The sequence below is a fragment of the Callorhinus ursinus genome, unplaced genomic scaffold (genome assembly GCF_003265705.2).
Source record: "Callorhinus ursinus isolate GAN/ISIS: 27379988/994484 unplaced genomic scaffold, GSC_fseal_2.0 scaffold56, whole genome shotgun sequence".
In the NCBI taxonomy this organism is placed as follows: domain Eukaryota; kingdom Metazoa; phylum Chordata; class Mammalia; order Carnivora; family Otariidae; genus Callorhinus; species Callorhinus ursinus.
The window spans coordinates 5,587,769-5,608,458 of record NW_027397118.1 but is presented as its reverse complement, the minus strand read 5'-3'; the positions used below and the strand labels follow the sequence as shown (position 1 = coordinate 5,608,458).

Sequence of the window (20,690 nt, the reverse complement as noted above, 5' to 3'; positions counted from 1 at the left end):
TGTACAGAAAACACGTGGGTGTGTCCCTCCTGGTTCAGATGGCTCTTTGTGGTCACTGATGCTTGCACATTTACACTTGGATGATCACAGGAAAATGATACCAAGCTCGGCCTTGGAGAAATAATGGAAAGTTTCTCAATTGTGGGAACATATCATTAAACACTTCATGTAAATTCCAAGTTCATGGGTATTGTTGACAGAACCTTTTCTTATCAGAATGAAATTTTCGATAAAGGATAATTGCTTATATTTAGAGATGGTATTCTAAAATTCCTTTGGAACATTGAGATTTATTAAATAACATAATCTTGTGGGGTCTGTGTGGATAGTGTGAACTGTTACTGGAGAACTTTCTGGAGAGGATGGGGCCAAATTTTTCTAGCTTTTTGTGTTACCATGTTTGGACATTAAATGTGTGAGGATCGTACAACTCTGCCTAACTTGAATGCTAATGTATTTTAATGCTAAAATTAAAAAGTATAAATTAAGTTAATTAAATTAAATAAATTAAATCTTTTTCTGAATAGTTATAAAATTTGTGATACTGACATTTTGTTGTTTTTTTTTTTAAAGATTTTATTTATTTATTCATGAGAGACAGAGAGAGAGAGAGGCAGAGGGAGAAGCAGGCTCCCAAGGAGCAGGGAGCCCAATGCGGGGCTCGATCCCAGGACCCTGGGATCATGACCTGAGCTGAAGGCAGACGCTTAACCATCTGAGCCACCCAGGCGCCCCTGACATTTTGTTTGTGGCTGACATCAGAGATAAAAGGAGAAAGTTGTCAGTAGATTCTGGTCCGTGCATTCCCAGTGCATTAATATCTTTGTCTCCTTCATTAAAAACTATGGATCTTCAAACCATCAAGAAGATTTTAGCAATGTTGTGTTTTCAGATTGGGTCACTCTATCATTTGCTCCATTGCATGGAATCTATAATCACTTAGGGTTCCCTGTTTTCCCACATTTGGGAAAGCAGAAAGCTGTTTTTTCATTATAATTAGGATAATAGTAACACCTGTTCTGGGATATGTTTCCTATTCTATATCAGAACATTAGAAATCAGTCTGAAAAAGTCACCTAAATAAAAATTTGCTGCTTGGCTACTTGTGGGTTGACTTATTTACCTACATTTAGGTGTGCTACAAATTCTTACGTGTTGTACAAAGTTGTTGAGGGGAAAGATGTTTTCAGTCACCTCTTTTTAACTTCTGTTGACATTTACTTAATTTCTTTAACAGTACCACATGTGTTGATCTTTTACTGAGAATTTTTCAGAAAGGCAGGGTAGTTCGAAACTTCTTTCCCAAATTTGGATAAATGACCATAAATATGAACTCAATAAAAATCACCCGAATGTTTTCCTTAATTTAGGGAGAGTATGAATTACACATAATGTAAAACAGTAACGTGAATTAGATTAGGGTTTTGAATCTAAGGTAGTGGTTATTTTTCTAAGAATGCAAGACCAAAAAAATGCTTCTGAGTGTGTTCTAGTTCGTATTGAATGATTTCTTCATGATATAGTTTCATTGTTTTGTGTGCACTTCATGAATTTCTAGGGCTACACTTCATAGCTGTAATCAAATATAAATATAACCTACTTTTTGAATTTTAGTAGTAACAACTTCACACCAACTTTTGAGTGCGTTTTGGGTACTAGGCTTTATGAGTGAGGCATTGTTACTCCACCTTCCTGGTAAGGAAGCTGGGATTTAGAGAGATTGAGGAACTCCTTCAGGGGCACTCATTCCTTTCGCACATACTTTTTTTTTTTTTTTTAAGATTTTATGTATTTATTTGACAGAGCACAAGCATGGGGAATGGAAGGCAGAGGGAGAGAAGGAAGCAGGCTCTCTGCTGAGCAGGGAGCCCGATGCGGGCCTTGATCCAGGACCCTGGGGTGGTGACCTGAGCCGAAGGCAGATGCTTAACACTTAAGTGACTGAGACATCCAGGCGCCCCTAGCCCATACTTATTGACCACTCTGTGCCGTGCACCACTCTAGGTCCGAGGGGTACAGGTGCGAATGTGATAGGGAAGACCAGAATGCTCAGGAGTTTACAATCTCAGATGAATAAAGATGTAAATGTAATTTTGTCTGGGAAGAAAAAAATAAAAACAGAATTGGTCGACATGGTGGCTGGTTCCAAGGACCTATTAGATGGGTTCACATGGAGAAAAAAAAAGAGATGGGTTCACATGGAAAGGGCTGTCTGAAGAGGTGACATCTGACTAGAGGCCAAAAGGAGAGGTCACATAATGTCAGAGGCAGGATTCCATCCCAGATCTGTCTGATCCTAAAGCTAGTCTGGTGTCTGTTCTGTGAAATTTACGGGAATTCCCTACGTCAGTACGTAATGTATATCTGATCATGGGAGGCAAAAAATATAATAAGCTTTGATTTAGATTTGTGTGGAAGCTGCCTCATTCTCATGCAGGCAGCCCCAAAAGGGGTGCTGGAATCTTCATAGGGCCCCAGGCACCAAGGGGACAGAAAGCCAAGGTATTTATTGCATCCCCAAACTTTGTGGCTTAAAACAACAATAATCATGTGTTTTCTCATGGTTTCTATAGGTCAGGAATTTTAGACAGTGCACAGTGGAGATGGTTTGTCTCTACTCCACAATGTTTAGGCCGGGTGTTCTCAACTAAGGGCAACCCCCGCCTCCGACACTGAACCTCCCCCACCCCCTCCCTGCAGGGCCATTTAGAAATGTCTGGAGGCATTTTTTGTTGTTACAGCTTGGGGGTTGCTGCTGTTACCTAGAGGGTAGAAGCCAGGGATGCTGCTAAATATCCTACAGTGTACAGGGGATCCCAAAGAATTACCTGTCCAAAATGTCCATAGTGGTAGGGTTGAGAAAACTCTACACTAGGGCTTCTGCTGGAAAACAAGGAGCCAGAATCATCTGCAGTCTTGTTCATATTGATGGTTGGCTCACAGGGGCTGTCAGCCAGAACAAGATGACCTTGCCATGTGACCTAGGCTTCCTTATAACATGGTGGCTGGGGTCCAAGGGCAAGAGTTGAGAGAAGAGAGCGAACACATGTGAGTCAGGTGCGAGTCATGTTGCCTTTCATGAGTTAGCATGTCATGTTCATGTGTCCTGTTGGTTGATGTCACAAAGTACCCCCAGATTCAAGGGGTGGGGAAATAGACCGTTGTGGTTGTTTTTGGACGATATAATCTACCACAGCAAGTCCATCGCTTTCCCTTCCCACCAAAGGGGTAAGAAAGAAAAGAGTAAAAATGAGCAGGAATGGGAAGGGGAAGTTGGGTCAGTATATACAACCGTAGAAGCCACTGAAACCACGGAGGTATAGTGGCCCAGCCCTACACAAGCAACAGTTCCTGGCTAGGCAGTGGGTTTGGGTTGGCCAGGAAGAACTCTGATTTGGGAGACATCGCCATGTGAGGTCTGCCCGGCACCGTGATGGCAATCTGTGAAAAGCTGAATTCTGTCCACGAAAGCTAGCTCAGGTGTATCTTGTGCTAAAGAGCGAGGTAAGTGAAAACCCAGTGCCTAGAAGGCAAGGACTGTCTGTAGAACGCTCCCTCGTTACCGTTATTTCAACTGTGGACATCTTTTCATAGTCAAGTATTCAGTTCACAGGGGGCTGTTAACTAGAAGTCTTGGCTTAACATCAAAAATGTTTTAATTATAATAGCATAGCATATATTAACATTTAACGTGTGTTTTTATTTTTTTTTTTTTTTTTACAAAATAACTTGTCTTAGACAAATTTATATTTCACTTTTGTGTTTTAGATTTTGCTAAGCATGTTGACTTTCTAGAAGCCATAAGTAGTGCCTTGAGGGCCCTTTTGCAAACAATGGCCTCCAAGAACATTTCTCAGGTAAGATTTTTAAAAAATTTTATATGAAACTTGCAAAGATTCTGTATTATGGAAGCAAAATTCATAACTTAACTTTTTGTAGTTTATTTTTTTATTTATTTTTTTTAAAGGTACCGTGTTTGTGGGTTTTTTTTTTTTTTTTTAAGATTTTATTTTTTATTTATTTGACAGAGAGAGACACAGCGAGAGAGGGAACACAAGCAGGGGGAGTGGGAGAGGGAGAAGCAGTCTTCCTGTGGAGAGAGAGCCCGATGCGGGGCTTGATCCCAGGACCCTGGGATCATGCCCTGAGCCGAAGGCAGATGCTTAACGACTGAGCCACCCAGGCGCCCCTGTTTTTTTTTTTAAGTATTTATTTCTATTATAAGAGTAATGTATGATCCTTGTAAAAAGAAAGCAAAAATGCTTAAAATAAAAAGTAAAATATTTTGTTTCTTCCCACCACTGCCACCAACACACACACAGATTTTTTTATCTTGACATACCTGTCATAAATATTTTCTCTGAATGTCATTTGTCTTCTTCTGTAACATTTTAGAGAAATTTTCAAGCATGCCCACTGACCCTATACAGTGATCCATTGGCATCTCGGTGATAGGTGCTTTCCCACTTGTTTTCTTTACTTTTTATTAAGGAAATTTTCAGACGTCTCTAAAAGCACAGATAATAGTATCATGAACCACAAGGGTCACAGAGTTGGCAACATCCTGGCTCTTGTTCTCTTCATCTCCCTTACACTTTGGGTTTTCTTTCCTGGACTGCTTTAAAGCAAATCATTTCCTTCACCCAGAAGTATTTTATTACATGCTTCATTATGTGTCTGTGATAGAAAAAGAACTTCTAAAAAACTTAACTACAGTACCATTACCCCCAAATTAACAGACATTGCTGAATTATCGTTTGATACACAGCCCAAGCTCAGTTTTTTCTGATTGCCACAAATATGTCTTTTTCAGTTGTTTTATTCAAATCAGAATCCAAATGCTTTTGGTTGATACTTTGGTTTAAAAAAAATTTTTTAATGGCTTTAGTGAGATTTAATTCACATACCAACCATACAATTCACCCATTTAAAGTGCACAATTCAGGGGCGCCTGGGTGGCTCAGTTGGTTAAGCTTCTGCCTTCTGCTTGGGTTGTGATCCCAGGGTCCTGGGATCCAGTCCTGCATCAGGCTCCCTGCCCAGTGGGGAGTCTGCTTCTCCCTTTGCCCTTCACCCTGCTCGTGCTCTCTCTCTCTCTCTCTCTCTCTCAAATAAATAAAATCTTAAAAAAAAAAGCACAATTCAGTGGTTTTTAGTATATTCACAGATTCTTAAATCTCTTAATTTAAAATATTCCCCCCACTAATCCCCCTTCCCTATATTGTTTATTCATTGAAGAAGCTGTCATTTGTCCTGTAGAAGATTTCCCATTATGAGATTTGGCTGGTTTCTCACGATGGTATTGTTGACATGTTCCTCTCTTGTCCATATATCCTATAAACTGGGAACTAGGTCTAGAGTCTTTTTTTTTTTTTAAGATTTATTTATTTATTTTGAGAGAGTGAGAATGAGAGAGAGAGAGAGTACATGAAAGCGGGGAGGGTCAGAGGGAGAAGCAGGCCCCTCGCCGAGCAGGGAGCCCGATGTGGGACTCGATCCCGGGACTCCAGGGTCATGACCTGAGCCGAAGGCAGTTGCTTAACCAACTGAGCCACCCAGGCACCTGGTCTAGAGTCTTAATGAGATTCAGGATCAGATTTTTTGGCAAGAATAATTCACAGTGCTGTATATATTTTTTACTTTTATATCACAAATTATATATTTTCATAAATTAGTGATGTTAAGATTAATCAGTGGATTCAGGGCACCTGGGTGGCTCAGTCGGTAAAGTGGCTGCCTTCGGCTCAGGTCATGATCTCGGGGTCCTTGGATTGAGCCCCTCGTTAGGCTCCATGCTCAGAAGGGAGTCTGCTTCTCCCTCTCCCTCTGCCCCTCCCCTGACTCATGCGCTCTCTCCCTCTCTCAAGTAAATAAAATCTTTTTTTAATTTTTTTAAAGATTTTACTTATTTATTTGACAGAGAGAGACACAGAGAGGGAACACAAGCAGGGGGAATGGGAGAAGCAGGCTTCCCACTGAGCAGGGAGCCTGATGTGGGGCTCGATCCCAGGACCCTATAATCATGACCTGAGCCGAAGGCAGATGCTTAACAAGTGAGCCACCCAGGCGCCCCTAAAATCTTTTTTTTTTTTTAAAGTATTAATCAGTGGATTCACCATTTTATCAGTGGTGCAAAATGGACACATCTTAATTTTGTCATTTCTTTTACGTTTATTAGCTGTGATTCTTCTATAAGTAAGAACTTTCTGTCTCATCAGTTATTTGGTAACTTTGAAATAAAGTTCATACCAAAAAGATAGGATTTTTCCAGAATAATAAATTAGTGCCCTTAGCAATCTCTAAAAGTGATCAGTGAGGTTTTTTTTAAAATATCATTGTGAACTTGTGGGGTTATTTTGTTTTGTTTTTAAGATTGATTGATTGATTTGAGAGAGAGAGAGAGCACAAGTGGGAGGGGAGAGGGAGAGAGAACCCCAAGCAGATACCCCGCTGAGCACAGAGCCCAACTCGGGGCTCGATCTCACAACCCCTCTAAGACTGTATAGTCAAATTGCTGTGTTTTAAAGTTACTTAACAAAGTTCTCTCTGTGGCTTGTTATAAAGTTAGCTTCAGCTGTTTTAGCTTTCATATTTTTTTTAGCTTTCCTTTTTTTAAGAAACTTATTTTTTTGCTTTAATTTCTATTTTTTAATTATATAAAATACACAGTTTCAGAGTTAAAACTGAAACAAGATATATTCAGGGAACTATATGGTAGATACATACAGTGGAATATTATTCAGCTTTAAAAAGGAAATTCTTACACATACTACAACATGGATGAATTCTTGAAGACATGACACTAAGTGAAATAAACCGAACACAAAAGGACACATACTGTATGATTCCATATACAAGGGACCTAGAATAGTTAAATTCATAAGGACAGAATGTGGAACAGTGGCTGCCAGGAGTTGGGGGAAGGGAGGAGTAGGGACGTACTGTTGAACGGGGCAGTTTCAGTATGGGATGATGAACTTCTGGACATGGGTGGTGGTGATGGCTGGTGGTGGTACAACAGTCTGAAGGTACTTACTGCCACTGAACTGGACACTTACAAATGTTTTCAGCTGCAGGCAAGAGATCGTGGCTAAGAATCGCTTAATAATAAAGGTATTTCAGGGGCACCTGGGTGGCTCAGTCGTTAAGCGTCTGCCTTCAGTTCAGGTCATGACCCCCAGGTCATGATCCCGGGCTCCTGGGCTCTCTGCTCAGCGGGGAGTCTGATCCTCCCCCTGCCCACACCTCCCCACACCCCCACCCTGGCTCATGTTTGCTTTCTCTCTCTCTCTCAAATAAATCTTTCTTAAAAAGGTTAAAATGGCAAGTTTTACGTTATGCATGTTTTACCAAAAACAGTTTTATTTATTTATTTCTATTTAGTCTAGCTTCTGTCTCTTTGCCCCTGTTCTTTCGGGTAACCGTCCTTTTTTTTTGTGGTTTTTTTTTAAGATTTTATTTATTTATTTGAGAGAGAGAATGAAAGATAGCACGAGAGGGAAGAGGGTCAGAGGGAGAAGCAGACCCCTTGCTGAGCAAGGAGCCCGATGCGGGACTTGATCCCGGGACTCCAGGATCATGACCTGAGCCGAAGGCAGTCGCTTAACCAACTGAGCCACCCAGGCACCCCTTTTTTGTGTTTTGATTTATCATTCCATTGTTCTTATTTTGAAAACAAGCAAATACGTAGGCATGTGTATTTCACTCCTTTTGTTAAAAGTAGTGCCTCTGCACCTTGCTTTTTCTCCCTTATTAATCATCGTAGTATACAGGTATGTTCCTCATTTCTTTTTTACAGTTTCACATTCTGTTACTCCATCGTGTAGGTGTTTCTTATTCATTCAGCCCTGTTGATGGGTGTTCTCATTTCCAGTCCTTTGCTATTACAAATAGAACTGCAGTGAATAGCCTTTTTACAGATGCTTTTTGTGTTTTTGCCATTGTGTCTTCGAGTTAGAGTCCTAGAAGTGGGCTTGCTGAGTTGGAGAATAGATGGATTGGTGATTTTGCTAATTATTGCTGTAGTCCGCTCCTTAGAATTTGAGGCATTTTGAATTTCCTACAGCAGTGCTTGAGAGTGCATGTTTTGCTATAGCTTCAGAAGCAGAGTTGTCAGAATGTTAGATTTTTACCAGTTTGATAGTTGAGACATATCTCAATTTTAATTTGCATTTGTCTTACGATATGAGATTGGATGTCTGTCTCTTTATGTGCTTTAAGGGCCTTTGCATTTTTTTTTTCTGTAACTGTTCCTATCTTTTACCAGTTTTGCTATTGGGTTGGTGGTCTTTTTCTTTGTATATAAGAGTAAATCCTAGGGGCGCCTGGGTGGCTCAGTTGGTTAAGCGACTGCCTTCGGCTCAGGTCATGATCCTGGAGTCCTGGGATCGAGTCCCGCATCGGGCTCCCTGCTCAGCAGGGAGTCTGCTTCTCCCTCTGACCCTCTTCCCTCTCGTGCTCTCTATCTCTCATTCTCTCTCTCTCAAATAAATAAATAAAATCTTTAAAAAAAAAAAAAAAGTAAATCCTAGGGCCTTGCCCCCAATCCACTGAGGTAGAAACTTTGAGGAGGGGCCCAATGATCTATATTTTAACAAGTTCTCTGGGTGATTGGCATGCACACTAAGTTTGGGGACCCGTGCTCTAAACCATCCTTGCTCCTTCCTTTCTAAAATCTTCCAGTTTTGATTAACATGTCATTAGACCGTACCACCCACTTCTCTTGGTTACAGCCATCTACCATGCCCTGGGGCACTCTTTGTTCCTTAAAGATTCCTGCTGTTGGGCTTTATTACTCTTCGCCAGTCCTGTCATGATTCTAGGTGACTTCAAGATCCACATAGATGCTCCCCCCAGTCCCTTGGCTTTGAAGTTCTTGGACCTCCCTTTCTCCAACGGTCTGATCTTCCTTCTCTACCTTAGTCATTCCATGGCCACACCCTGGAGCGGTGCTTCCCAAACTTTATCTTGGTCCACAGTTTAATGAGAGTGCCTCTGGTACTTTACTATCAAATACTGTATGTGTGGTTGGCGTCTAGTGTATACTCTGTCGATTTTTTTTCTTTGTATATTTGAGAATTTTTTTCAAGAACATAACTTTTGACCCTCAGTTTCTTTGACATGGGAATGGTAATAATGATGAGAGGGTTAGAAAACCCTATACTATATGGCCTATGGGAATATAAAGTATTTTTATTGATTTTCCATGATCTTCAGCAGTAGCTAACTGGATCAGCCTGGCGTTTAAAGAGAATTATTCCCAGCTCATGCTCAGTTAATGTCTGGGCATTCATATATATTAAGACCATAAATTCTCAGGTTGGCTGTGTATTGGGCGTGAGCATGGAATTTGAGGATTAGAACGACCCTGGCTTTCTCATACTTTACAAGGAGAGGGGACCAGGGACCAGAGATGCTGAGTAACAGTACCAACAGTGGAGTACAGCTGTCCTGCTCCCGTCCAGTTCTCTGCCTTGTCGGTTTGTGCACCTTGGGCAGCTTGCATTTGTGACTCATACTGGTAGTAAAGCAGCACGCTTCAGCATTCCTGGCAGCCTTGTTCTGGCTGGGAGAAATCCCAGGGTTGGTGGGATTGTTTCCATTAGAGTATTTCCTAAGAAACCTGGACATATTAGCTGTTACCTTTAGATTTGGCAGAAGCACTGCAGATGATTCAGAAATGAGTTTGATTTAGAACTGTTCAGTATTTTTATATATAATATTATCTAATATTTACTAAGTTCTTGATATGCATTATTTAATCCTTTAGCAACTCTGCATGGTGACTGTTGTCCCCATATCACTGATGGGGAAATGGAGAGACCTTTGTCGGGGGGAGTATCTTACGCAGGATTGCTGAAGGGTAAGGAGAGGAGCCAGGATGTGAACCCAGGATGTCAGATCCCAAGCCCTTAGTCATCACACTGTGATAGCCTGGCAACATGATATTTGAATTCTCTGGTGATACCTGCACCCATGTGTGTGTTCAGATTAGCTTGGAATGAAAATTATCACTACGCAGGAGAAGCACTCTATAATTTAATGGTTTCTACAAGCTCTAATAATTTACTGTAACAGCATAACATCTCGGGGTAAGTTCTTAACTTGTATAGATTCAGCCAATTTTTATTAAAGCCACATATTCTATGTACATTTTCAAAACATTTTATGATCAGTGTTAAAAAGAAATTAGGATCTCTTTAGTTTGTGTACATCTGACTGAAAGTCGTCTTTTTCTTTTTTAAGATCTTATTTATTTGAGAGAGAGAGAGAGAGAGCACAAGTGGGGTGGGAGGGGAGACAGAGAGAGAGGGAGAAGCAGACTCCCCACTGAGCAAGGAACCCAACATGGGGCTCGATCCCAGGACCCCGGGATCATGACCTGACCTGAAGGCAGATGCTTAGCTGACTGAGCTGCCCAGGTGCCTCCCAAAAGTCTTCTTTAAATGAAACTAATAGGAAATGAAGCCCCTCTTCTAGGCTTAAAAGCTATGGTAGGTTGAATAATGGCAGTGACATGAACAGGCCTCATCCTCATCAGGATTACCAGCTGTCCTGAGGAGTGATTAGAGTATGAAATAACTTCTCTGTTGTTGACATTCCTGTCAGTCCTGTGGTGCATGCTCTTGGAATTGGTTGAGTTTAACACTTTATTCTTTTTCCTTTTCAACAGTGTATGACTCCCGACCAGCTGATGACACTATGCACAGCCGGCATTCATAGTAGTAATACTGGGGTTAGAGTAAACGTTGTTAGTATTTTAGGAATCACGGGCAGCGTCCTTGCCAAAGAAGATGGAACACTGGAAACTCTTAAGGTAAAACTATATGCTTCCAATGTAAAACATTAAATCATTAGAAACGGGGAAGAGTAACTGTTGGTGTGGGATTTTTAAAAACTTCTATGGACATCACAAGAAGAAATTCTGTTGAGAAGTTGCTTACTAAGGTACATTATTAAAATATGCCCTTTGGCTTGATCTGACTATATGAATTAGGTAGGTACTTGAAAAATTGAGTTGTATTTTGCCACTTTATTCCTGAGATACTTTTTCAGATATAAATTTGTCTTCAGTGAAAGGCCAAGTTCAAATTGTCCCAGGTGCCTCTGCCTTTGCTGTTGCATAAACTGTGTGCATATTATATTCTCCTACTGATGAAGGAACAGCTCACCAGTTGTCTTAGTACACCAGGCTATAGTGCATTCTGAACAATACTGCACAGTCCACTCTATCACTCCATAAATTTTAAGCAGCAAACGCCCTAGAAACTCACTCAGCATATTTGCTTCCAGCACTTTATTTTAGCACAGTTGCTCAAGAACTACACTGCTGGAGACACAGCATCACTGGTAACTAAAAGGACCATGGCAGTAAAATTACCCTTCATTGTGCTAATAATAATTGCTGAAATACTGATTACTAATTAATAGGTAATAAACTGACTATTGGACTTGCTGAGAACTTTACAACAATGACTAATTTTTTTTTGTTTTTTTTAAGTAGGCTCCATGCACAGTGTGGAGCCCGACATAGGGCTTGAACCCACGACCCTGAGATTAAGACTAGAGCCGAGATCAAGAGTTGAACACTTGGGGCGCCTGGGTGGCTCAGTCCGTTAAGCAGCCGACTCTTGATTTCAGCTCAGGTCATGATCTCAGGATGATGAGATCGAGTCCTGTGTTGGGCTCAGTGCAGAGTCTGCTTCTCTCTCTCCCCGTCTCTTTCTACCCCTCCCCCATTCTCTCTCTCTCTCAAAAAAAAAAAACAAAAACAAAAAAAAAGAATTGGACGCTTAGCCGGACTGGGCCACACAGGGGCCCCAATGACTGATGTTTTTTAAGAACCTTATTTTGAAAAGATGATACCTGCATGTAACAAAACATTCACAAAAGTAGAAAAGCATATATAATGAAAGACTCATCTGCATTGCTAACTTTCCAGCCCCCCACTTTGACTCTAGAGAGACAGCCGCTGTGACTCCTTTCTTCTCTATTACTCTAGGGATTTTTGATATATAGACACATAATTAAGAGAGAATATCGCCGTGTTGCTGTGTATGTGTACACATATACAGATGTGCATGTGCATGTTTAATCGCTTCCTGCCACTTAAGACTATAATTTCCAAGATCCACTTAGGAGCAGCAAGTTTTTCTCGGGCATAACATGTGATTTTTAAAATGTTTTTTTGTTTTGTTTTTTGTAAAGATTTTATGTATTCATTTGAGAGAGAGACAGAAAGAGAGCACAAGCAGGGGGAGAGGCAGAGGAAGAGGGTGAAGCAGACTCCCCACTGAGCTGGGAGCCCAACGTGGAGCTCAATCCCAGGACCCTGGGATCATGACCTGAGCTGAAGGCAGACACTTAACCATCTGAGCCACCCAGGTGCCCCTAAAATGTTCTTTTGTTTTTTTTTTTAAGATTTTATTTATTTGACAGACAGCGAGAGAGGGAACACAAGCAGGAGTGGGAGAGGCAGAAGCAGGCCTCCCGCTGCGGGGAGAGCCCGATGTGGGGCTCGATCCCAGGACCCTGGGATCATGACCTGAGCCGAAGGCAGACACTTAAGGACTGAGCCACCCAGGTGCCCTGCCCCTAAAATGTTTTTATTTAGTCACATTTCCAAGCAAAGTAGAAAGTACAATGAATTTTGTATATTAAGCATATTTAACAGTCGTTAATATTCTATCATATGCACTTCATACAGTTTCTTTGCTGGATATGTTAAAGTATGTTAAAGTTAAAGCTCAGTATTAAAGACATCATGGTATTTTGCCCTGTTGATTCAGTATGCATGTCTTAAAAATAGGGACAGCTTTGGGGTGCCTAGGTGGCTCAGTCGGTTAAGTGTCGGATTCTTGATTTCTGCTCAGGTCATGGTCTCAGGGTCCTGCGATTGAGCCCCTTGTCAGGCTCCCTGCTTGGTGGGGAGTCTACTTCTCGCTCTCCTTCTGCCCCTCACCCCCCACTCTGTTTCTCAAATAAATCTTTAAAAAAAAACCAAGGACAGTTTCTTACATAACCATCATTATCACCTTTATACAATCAATCATCATTGTTAAATATGTCTTTTTTAATTTTAATTTTTAATTTTTTTTTAAAGATTTATTTGTGAGAGAGCGAGAGAGAACACGAGCACTTAAGCAGGGGGAACAGCAGGCAGAGGGAGAAGCAGACTCCCCACTGAGGAGGGAGCCCAATGCAGGACTCAATCCCAGGACCCTGGGATCGTGACCTGAGCCGAAGGCAGATGCTCAACTGACTGAGCCAGTTAGGCACCCCATGTTTTTTTGTTTTTTTTTTAAAGATTTTATTTATTTGACAGAGAGAGACACAGCGAGAGAGGGGTCACAAGCAGGGGGAGTAGGAGAGGGAGAAGCAGGCTTCTGCCAAGCAGGGAGCCCGATGCGGGGCTCGATCCCAGGACCCTGGGATCATGACCTGAGCCGAAGGCAGACACTTAATGACTGAGCCACCCAGGCGCCCCTGTTTTTTTTTTTTTTTTGAAGGTTTTATTTACTTATTAGAGAGCACTAGCTGAGGGTTGGGGGGAGGGGAGGACTGGGTGGGGAGGAGCAAAGGGAGAGAGAGAAGCAGACTCCCCACTGAGCGGGGAGCCTGACACAGGCCCCCATCCCAGGACCCTGGGATCAAGACCTGAGCCAAAGGCAGACGCTTAACCGACTGAGCCACCCAGGTGCCCCCTCATTGTTTAATATGTCTTCTGCATGATCCATCCTCAAGTATTTCCAGTTGTTCCAAAAACATCTATTTACAAATAGTTTGTTTAAATGAGCATCTAAGTCAAGTCTACATGTTAGGTTTGGTTTTGGATCTTCTAAGCTTCTCTCAATCTAGAAACTTCTCTCCCTAGCACTACCTCCCACCACCTGTTTTTTTTTTCTCCCTCCCCCCCCCCCCCCCCCCCCCCCCTACCTCTATGCCCAACATGGGGCTTGAACTCATGACTCTGAGACCAGGAGTTGCATGCTCTACTGATTGAGCCAGCCGGGCACCTCTGCTACCACTTTTTCCTCAACTCCTGGGGGTGGTTGTCTCACAGTATCCAACCTTCTGGATTTGTCTGATTGCTTCCTTGTGGTGTTAAGCTTGTTTATCCTTTATCCTCTGTATTTTCTGCAAACTGGAAGTTAGATCTAAAGGCTGGATCAGATTCAGATTCAGGTTAATTTTTTTAATAAGACTACTTCATAGGTGACAGTATGTGCTTCGTATTTTATTATAAGTTATTAACTCTAAATACTATCCTAGAGGTTATCTAGAGTACTTAAATTCAGATAAGAAAATAGAGGTCCAGAGTGGGTAATGGACTTTCTAAGAGTCAGCCTGTTATTTATGTCACAGCTGGAGTTTGGACTCACTGTTCTTAGCATTTCCACTCTCCCACTGATAATACCAGATGTGCACATCACCCTTAATAAATAAAGGGTGAAGCAGGACAGCCAAAACAAAGTAAGTTCACCCTTGAACAGTTCCTGACAGATTGGGAATGGCCTGTTCATGAGCTAGCTAATCATCAAAGGATGGATGGGTGTTAAAGATCATCACAGGGAATCAGAAAGAAATTAAGTGTTCTTTGTTTTTTTAATTGTCCTGGAGTGTTTTTCATATAATTTTATTTTTTCATATAATTTTAAAAGCACATTTTTTTGTTGCAGATATATATCTGTATTTTGACACCACGGGGAAAGCCTTTTTGAAGGAGATAGAGGAGAAATTTTAATTTCCAAAACCAATCTTTCACATATCATTTATGAATTTTAATTGATTTTATTTAGGAATATAAACTCTAATATACTTAATTTATCTTGTTGATATTATACATGGTGTATTTATAAATATATGTGAAGTCTTTAATCTTTAGTTCTTTCAAAGTTTTAATTTGTCTCTGGCATTTCTAAATTTTAAAATACCATGTGTGAATTGTTGCCACATTTAAAGTTAGTACTTATTTTGGAAACTGATGTTAGAATATTGGACAATAACAGTGTGCCTTGTCTACAGACCATTGGGTGCTTTCTGCTTGAAGTTGCCACCAAAGATCCCTCTCTCGTGGTAGCAGGAGAAGCCTTGGATGCTCTCTTCGATGTTTTCGCAGATGGTAAAGAAGCTGAAAGGGCCTCAGTTCAGATTAAATTATTATCTGCTCTGAAGGAATTCCAGCCAGTCTTCAAAATGAAGGTATGTAGCTGTTTTGTGTGTAAATGCTTAGGTCTCACCATCCTCCAAGAAGGGGGGCCTGTAGTTTCCTCCATGCAATCTCTGTGATTCATAGAGTGCTTCATCCCCGGAACTGAAGAATGCTTGTTGGCTGAGTCAGAGCTCAGGCCTTCCTGTTGAATCACTGTGACTTGGGCCAGAATGGTGTGGGCACGGTCCCCTTTCTAGAAGAGTTCAGTAATGCTCACAGTGCTTGTGGAGAAGCTCCGCAGTCTGTGGCCTACAAAGCACTTTCATATATGTTGTGAATTTATTTTATGTCATTACAGCTAATACATTACAGCTTGATTTCAATGTTACGAATATTTCCCTTTGGTGCTCTGAAAAAAGGGCAAACTCCAGGCTGGTCTCTGTCGGAGAATGTAGCTCCCTTCATTTACCCTTTTATTTATTTTTTTGTTTCACCAGAATCATCAAAGCTAACTTTGAGTCAAAAAGTAATTTTCAGTAACTTGGTGGCCAGGGGAAGGCACCAGGAATTTTAAAAACAGCCTTGAATCCTATGTCTATAAGTTTAAGTTTACCATTCTCCAATTATCTAAATCTCCATTTCTAGGGGCTCCCAGCTGGCTCAGTCGGTGGAGAATATGACTCTTGATCTCGGGGTCATGAGTTTAAACCCCATGTTGGGCATAGAGTTTACTTAAAAAACAAACCAACAAACAAAATTTCCATTTCTAAATTATGTCATTTTGGGAAATAAAAATGTTTGTATTTTTTTGCTTTTAGATTTCAAATTAAACATTTGTTTTTAAATCTTTGCCAAGAAAATAGAGGTTTGGATGAAAACTTAGCTTACTTCTGTTGTTTTCCAATATGTATATCTTTTGTTTTTGTTTTTATTTTAGAGAGAGAGAGAGCCTGGGGAGGAACAGAGAGGGAGAGGGACAAGCTGACTCTGCTGAGTGCAGAGCCAGACACGGGGCTCGATCTCAAAACCCTGAGATCATGACCTGAGCTGAAACCAAGAGTTGGAAGCTTAGCTGACTGAGCCACTCAGGCGCCCCCAATATGTATTTCTTTTATCTAACAAGCTTCTAATGCAGAATTGATTTCTCAAGGAGAGAACTCTGTGATAATTTTTTAGGAGAATATGATTGTATCTCTAGTAACTTAAATTTTCTGAAGTTTTTTTTAAGGAATAAATCATTTTCTTTAGAAAACTAGCAACACACACCATAAACATTCCATGACGTAGTTCCATCTAAAGTCAGTGTTGGTTTAAGGACATCAGTATTGGTTTGTTTTTAACGTTTTCATGTTTGGGCATCTTATATTTAAAAAATGTAATCATAGTGGCTAACTTTTATTGAGTTAAGATTCACCAATAGGTAACTTAAGTCTAGGGTAAACAATTGAACAGTTTACCCTTAATTATGCTTTGTTCAAGCCTGTAGGTTTTTTTTTTTGCTTTTTTTTTTTTTAATTCAGATACAGTTGACATATTACATTGTATAGTTTTAGTGGTTCATAGTGATTTGATACATGTACGTATTGGGAAATAATTACTACAGTAAGTTTAGTTAAATCCATTACCACACAGAGTTGGAAATTTTTTTTTTCTTTTGATGAGAACTTCTAAGCTCTACTCTGATAGTAATTTCCAAATATACAATCAGAGTCACCATGATGAACATTACATTCCCATGACCTACTTAGCTTATAACTGGAAGTTTGTGCCTTTTGACTCTCTGTTCACCCATATTTGTCTGTTCTTTAAGAAGTGAGAGGTTTTATTCCCTTTATTTTCTGCCTCCTCGGTAACCAAATTGAGTGACGTTTCTCCCATGTAAAGACAGATGTGCATTAGTATTTCCCCCCTTTGTTATCCAAAAGGTAGCCTAATATATTCACAATTCTGTACTTTGTGTGTTTTCTCTTAACATTATCTCCTAAAGATATTTCCATACCAGTACGTGGTGGGTATCCATAGTGTTCTTAAAGGGTGCAGGCAGGCCCTTGAAACATCTGAAAAAGGAGTCTGCACGGTAAGGAGAAAATATCCCCTATTTCTCTGCAGCTGCAGGGAAAGCAGATATAGTTGAGAATTCAGCCTGCAGAAGCAAATGCTCGGAGAGGAGTTATGTAAACTATGAACCAGCAAAACAACCCCTAACCACTGGGAGGGCTGTTCTGATTGATTTTCCTACTTACTATGCATTGCTATGGTAATGATGTTTCATTAAGTGTTTTTCTTTTCTCAAAGGTATAAAGCCCTAATGAAATTTCTTTGTTAGCCAGAAGGGCAGCTTGTAGTTTTTCATATGTTCTTCTGTGAATGAAACCACAATTGCATTAAAGACTGTCGGGTATATATTTAGCCCCAAGTTGCATTTCAATATGATACAATGCATTTTGTTGAGGAACTTCTCCAGGGCACTGGCTCTCAGGAATGCCCTGTGATCAGCAGCATCAGAATCACCTGGTAACTTGTTACAAATGCAAATGCCCAGGTCCAACTCCAGACCTACTGAAAATCAGAAATGGTGGGTGGGCCTTGTTTATTAACAAGCTTTCTAGATGATACTGTTGCTAAAATCTGAGAACCGCTGCTCTAGACTAGAGGTGAAGTCTAGTTCACATAGCATAAAACTTAACTGTTTTAAAGTCTACAATTCAGCCGTTCTTGGAACGATCATTTTTAAAAGGTGCATAATCTTAATTTATCTTTAGGGCTCACACACTGTATTTTTACCTTGGAAAGCGAAAATCTTTAACCAAATTCTGGCAGCTCTTTGTTCTGAAAAGAATACACCCCAAATCAAATGCTTTCTTATCTAAAGGAATTCGTAATGTATACCAAATCACGTATGATTTTTTGGCAGATACGAAAAGAAGGGAGAGGTAAATACAGTCCAGATCAGCTGTGTGTTCTCGACAATGTGAAGATGAATTTGAGAAGGTTTGTCGCTTATCAAGAAACTGTTGAGAAAAGACTGACTACTTGAACCATTGAAAGAGAGACCAGTTCTCGCCCCAAGTGTTCAATGCTAAAGAGTACTAAAGTATTTCCTTGGAGTGTATGTGTTTCTAAAAGTCATTTTTTAAATCCCCGTATCCTGTACATTCATTTGAAGTTTTAAAAACTTCAAAACCTGTCAGAAACTCTTTTAAGCCTTGGGATCTCTGTGGCATTTCTAGTATTCTCTAAATTATGTTTCCAGCATGTTTTAATCACTGGAAACATGAAGAGTAGAAACAGAAAGGAATCTCAGGTGGTTCTTCGTGAGCAGCAAAGAACCTTCCAAATAATCATGTTTTCCTGGAATTTTGCAGGAAAGGAACATCCAAAGCATTGCTTGGATGCTCTTTTAAGCAAGTATCATTTTATACGTGCTGCCAAAGCTAGCAAGCATCATTTTATATTAGCTAAATCTCTATGAAATATGAAGACAAGCTTTATAAAAGCTTTTTGGTATGAAGTATACCAATTATGTTTTCCTTTTGTGCAAAAGTGAATGAGTTGAATTTGTATTCCACTATTTAGTAGAATATACTAAGGAATTCATGAGGTCATTGTCAGCCTCTATACAAACAGAGCTGATCACTTACTGCTTTGTAACATCACTCTGTGTTTAATTTGATATGGAATCAGAATTAGAAGGAGATATTTTTTAATAAATAACTTTTTAATTGCAAGCTTTGTGTCTTACAAAGTCTTTTTAAAAATACCAGATAGCCCTGTTCTGGGTTTTTCACTTGGTAACGGATATAACTTTGACTATATGTGAGATATTAAAAACAAGACTGAGAGCAGGAATCTTGAGCATTACTTTCAATGTCCTTGCATTAATAGGGTGACAGCTGGAGCGAGGGGTGGGGGAGTTTCAGTACCTCGTTGTCTGAGAGGTTGGGGGGGGCCTGGACCAGCTCCATTGTCCATGCATTTGCTTGATCAGAAGAGTTATCAATGAAGATTTTCAAATCTTCCCACAGTTGATCCCAGTTGTCCTGTTAAAAGGCCCAATACCCGGGCCTTTCTCGTCTAGTTAACATCCATCACCTCACACAGTTAAATATTTTTTTCTTGTGATAACTTTCAAGATTTACTCTCTTAAGTAACTTTCAAATATACAATACAGTATTGCTGTCTTCACCATGCTGTATATTACATCCCTTACTTCTTATAACTGAAAGTTTGTGTCTTTTGTCTCCTTTCCCCCATATTGCCATCTCCCCCCACCCACCCCCCACATGCACCTCAGGCAACCACTAGTATGTTCTTTGTGTCTATGAGCTTGGTTTTTTTTTTTTTTTTTTTTTGTTGGTTGATTCCCTGTATATGTGAGATCATACACAATTTGATTTTCTCTAACTTATTTCACTTAGCATAATGTCCTCAAGGTCTGTACATATTGTCACAAATAGCAGGATTTCCTTCTGTCTCTTTGTTGCTAAATAGTGTTCCATTGTATGTGTGTGCATGTGTGTACGTGTGTGTGTGTGTGTGTGTATACAGACACTATTCTTTATTCATCCATTGGTGGGCACTTAGGTGGTTTCTGTGTCTTGGCTATCATAAATGCTGTGATGAACATGAGGGGTGCAGGTATATTTTTGAGGTAGTGTTTTAGTTTCCTTTGGATATATACGCAGAAGCAGAATTGCTGGGTCATATGGTAGTTCTATTTTTAATTTTTGAGGAATGTCTGTACTGTTTTCATCAGTGGCTGCACCAACTTACATTCCCACCAACAGTGCTGAAGGGTTTTCTTTTCTCCACATCCTCGCCAACACTTGTTATCTCTTGTCTTTTTGATAATAGTGTTTCTTGCTAGGTGTGAAGTGGTATCTCGTGGTTTTGAGAGAAGGATTCTTCCAATGAAGAAAAGTTTCAGAGTTCTCCCTGCTTCAGATTTTTAGAGAATAGAATTGTTTTCAAGAAGAATAAAATTTCCAGTTTTAGCACAGGGCTAGTACACTCTTGATAAATATTTGTTGAATGAATAAATATTAGTGAGTTTCTGTTTTATTAAGCAACCTCTAAAGCAGTTGTTGAATTCAGAATCGTCCTATAGAATAGTAGAAGGTGAATTCTTACATAGAAAATGCACCATCCAGGGGCACCTGGGTGGCTCAGTTGGTTAAACATCCAACTCTTGACTTCAACTCAGGTCGTGATCTCAGGCTCTGCATCATGATCGTGATCTGCACTGGGATGGAGCCTGCTTAAGATTCTCTTTCTCCCTCTACCTCTGCCCCTCCCCCTGCCGACCTCCCTTAAAAAAAAAAAAAAAAAAGAAGAAGAAGAAGAAAATGTGCCATCCAGAAATCCAGAAATTTTAGACTTTTGAGGCATTGATAGTTTAGCTTATATTGCTACATTTAATTTTGCTATTCGAACAACAGGGAAAGATAGGAAAAGATTAAATATACTTTATGACTCTTTACATAATAGCTCAGTAGATCATGCAAATATTACTCATGGCACGTATAATAGAAACTTTTTT

At 40.2% G+C, this 20,690-nt stretch overlaps 1 protein-coding gene across 5 annotated transcripts in view; it reads left to right on the top strand.

Annotated features, from left to right (window-relative positions):
* Window positions 1-18,879, top strand: part of HEATR3 (HEAT repeat containing 3) — a 39,469-nt gene extending 20,590 nt beyond the window's left edge. For 2 of the 5 annotated variants that reach the window (XM_025852414.2, XM_073884334.1), the window contains exons 12-15: window positions 3,769-3,857; window positions 10,673-10,816; window positions 15,025-15,201; window positions 18,066-18,879. In XM_025852414.2, coding sequence (XP_025708199.1) covers window positions 3,769-3,857; window positions 10,673-10,816; window positions 15,025-15,201; window positions 18,066-18,188 — 533 coding nt within the window. In that variant the 3' untranslated portion in view covers window positions 18,189-18,879. Of the gene's footprint in view, window positions 1-573; window positions 1,688-3,768; window positions 3,858-9,769; window positions 9,863-10,672; window positions 10,817-15,024; window positions 15,202-18,065 lie in introns of those variants that run through there. The other 3 variants (XR_012375727.1, XM_073884335.1, XM_073884336.1) reach the window with 3 other exon arrangements.
* Window positions 18,880-20,690: the final 1,811 nt, after the last annotated feature.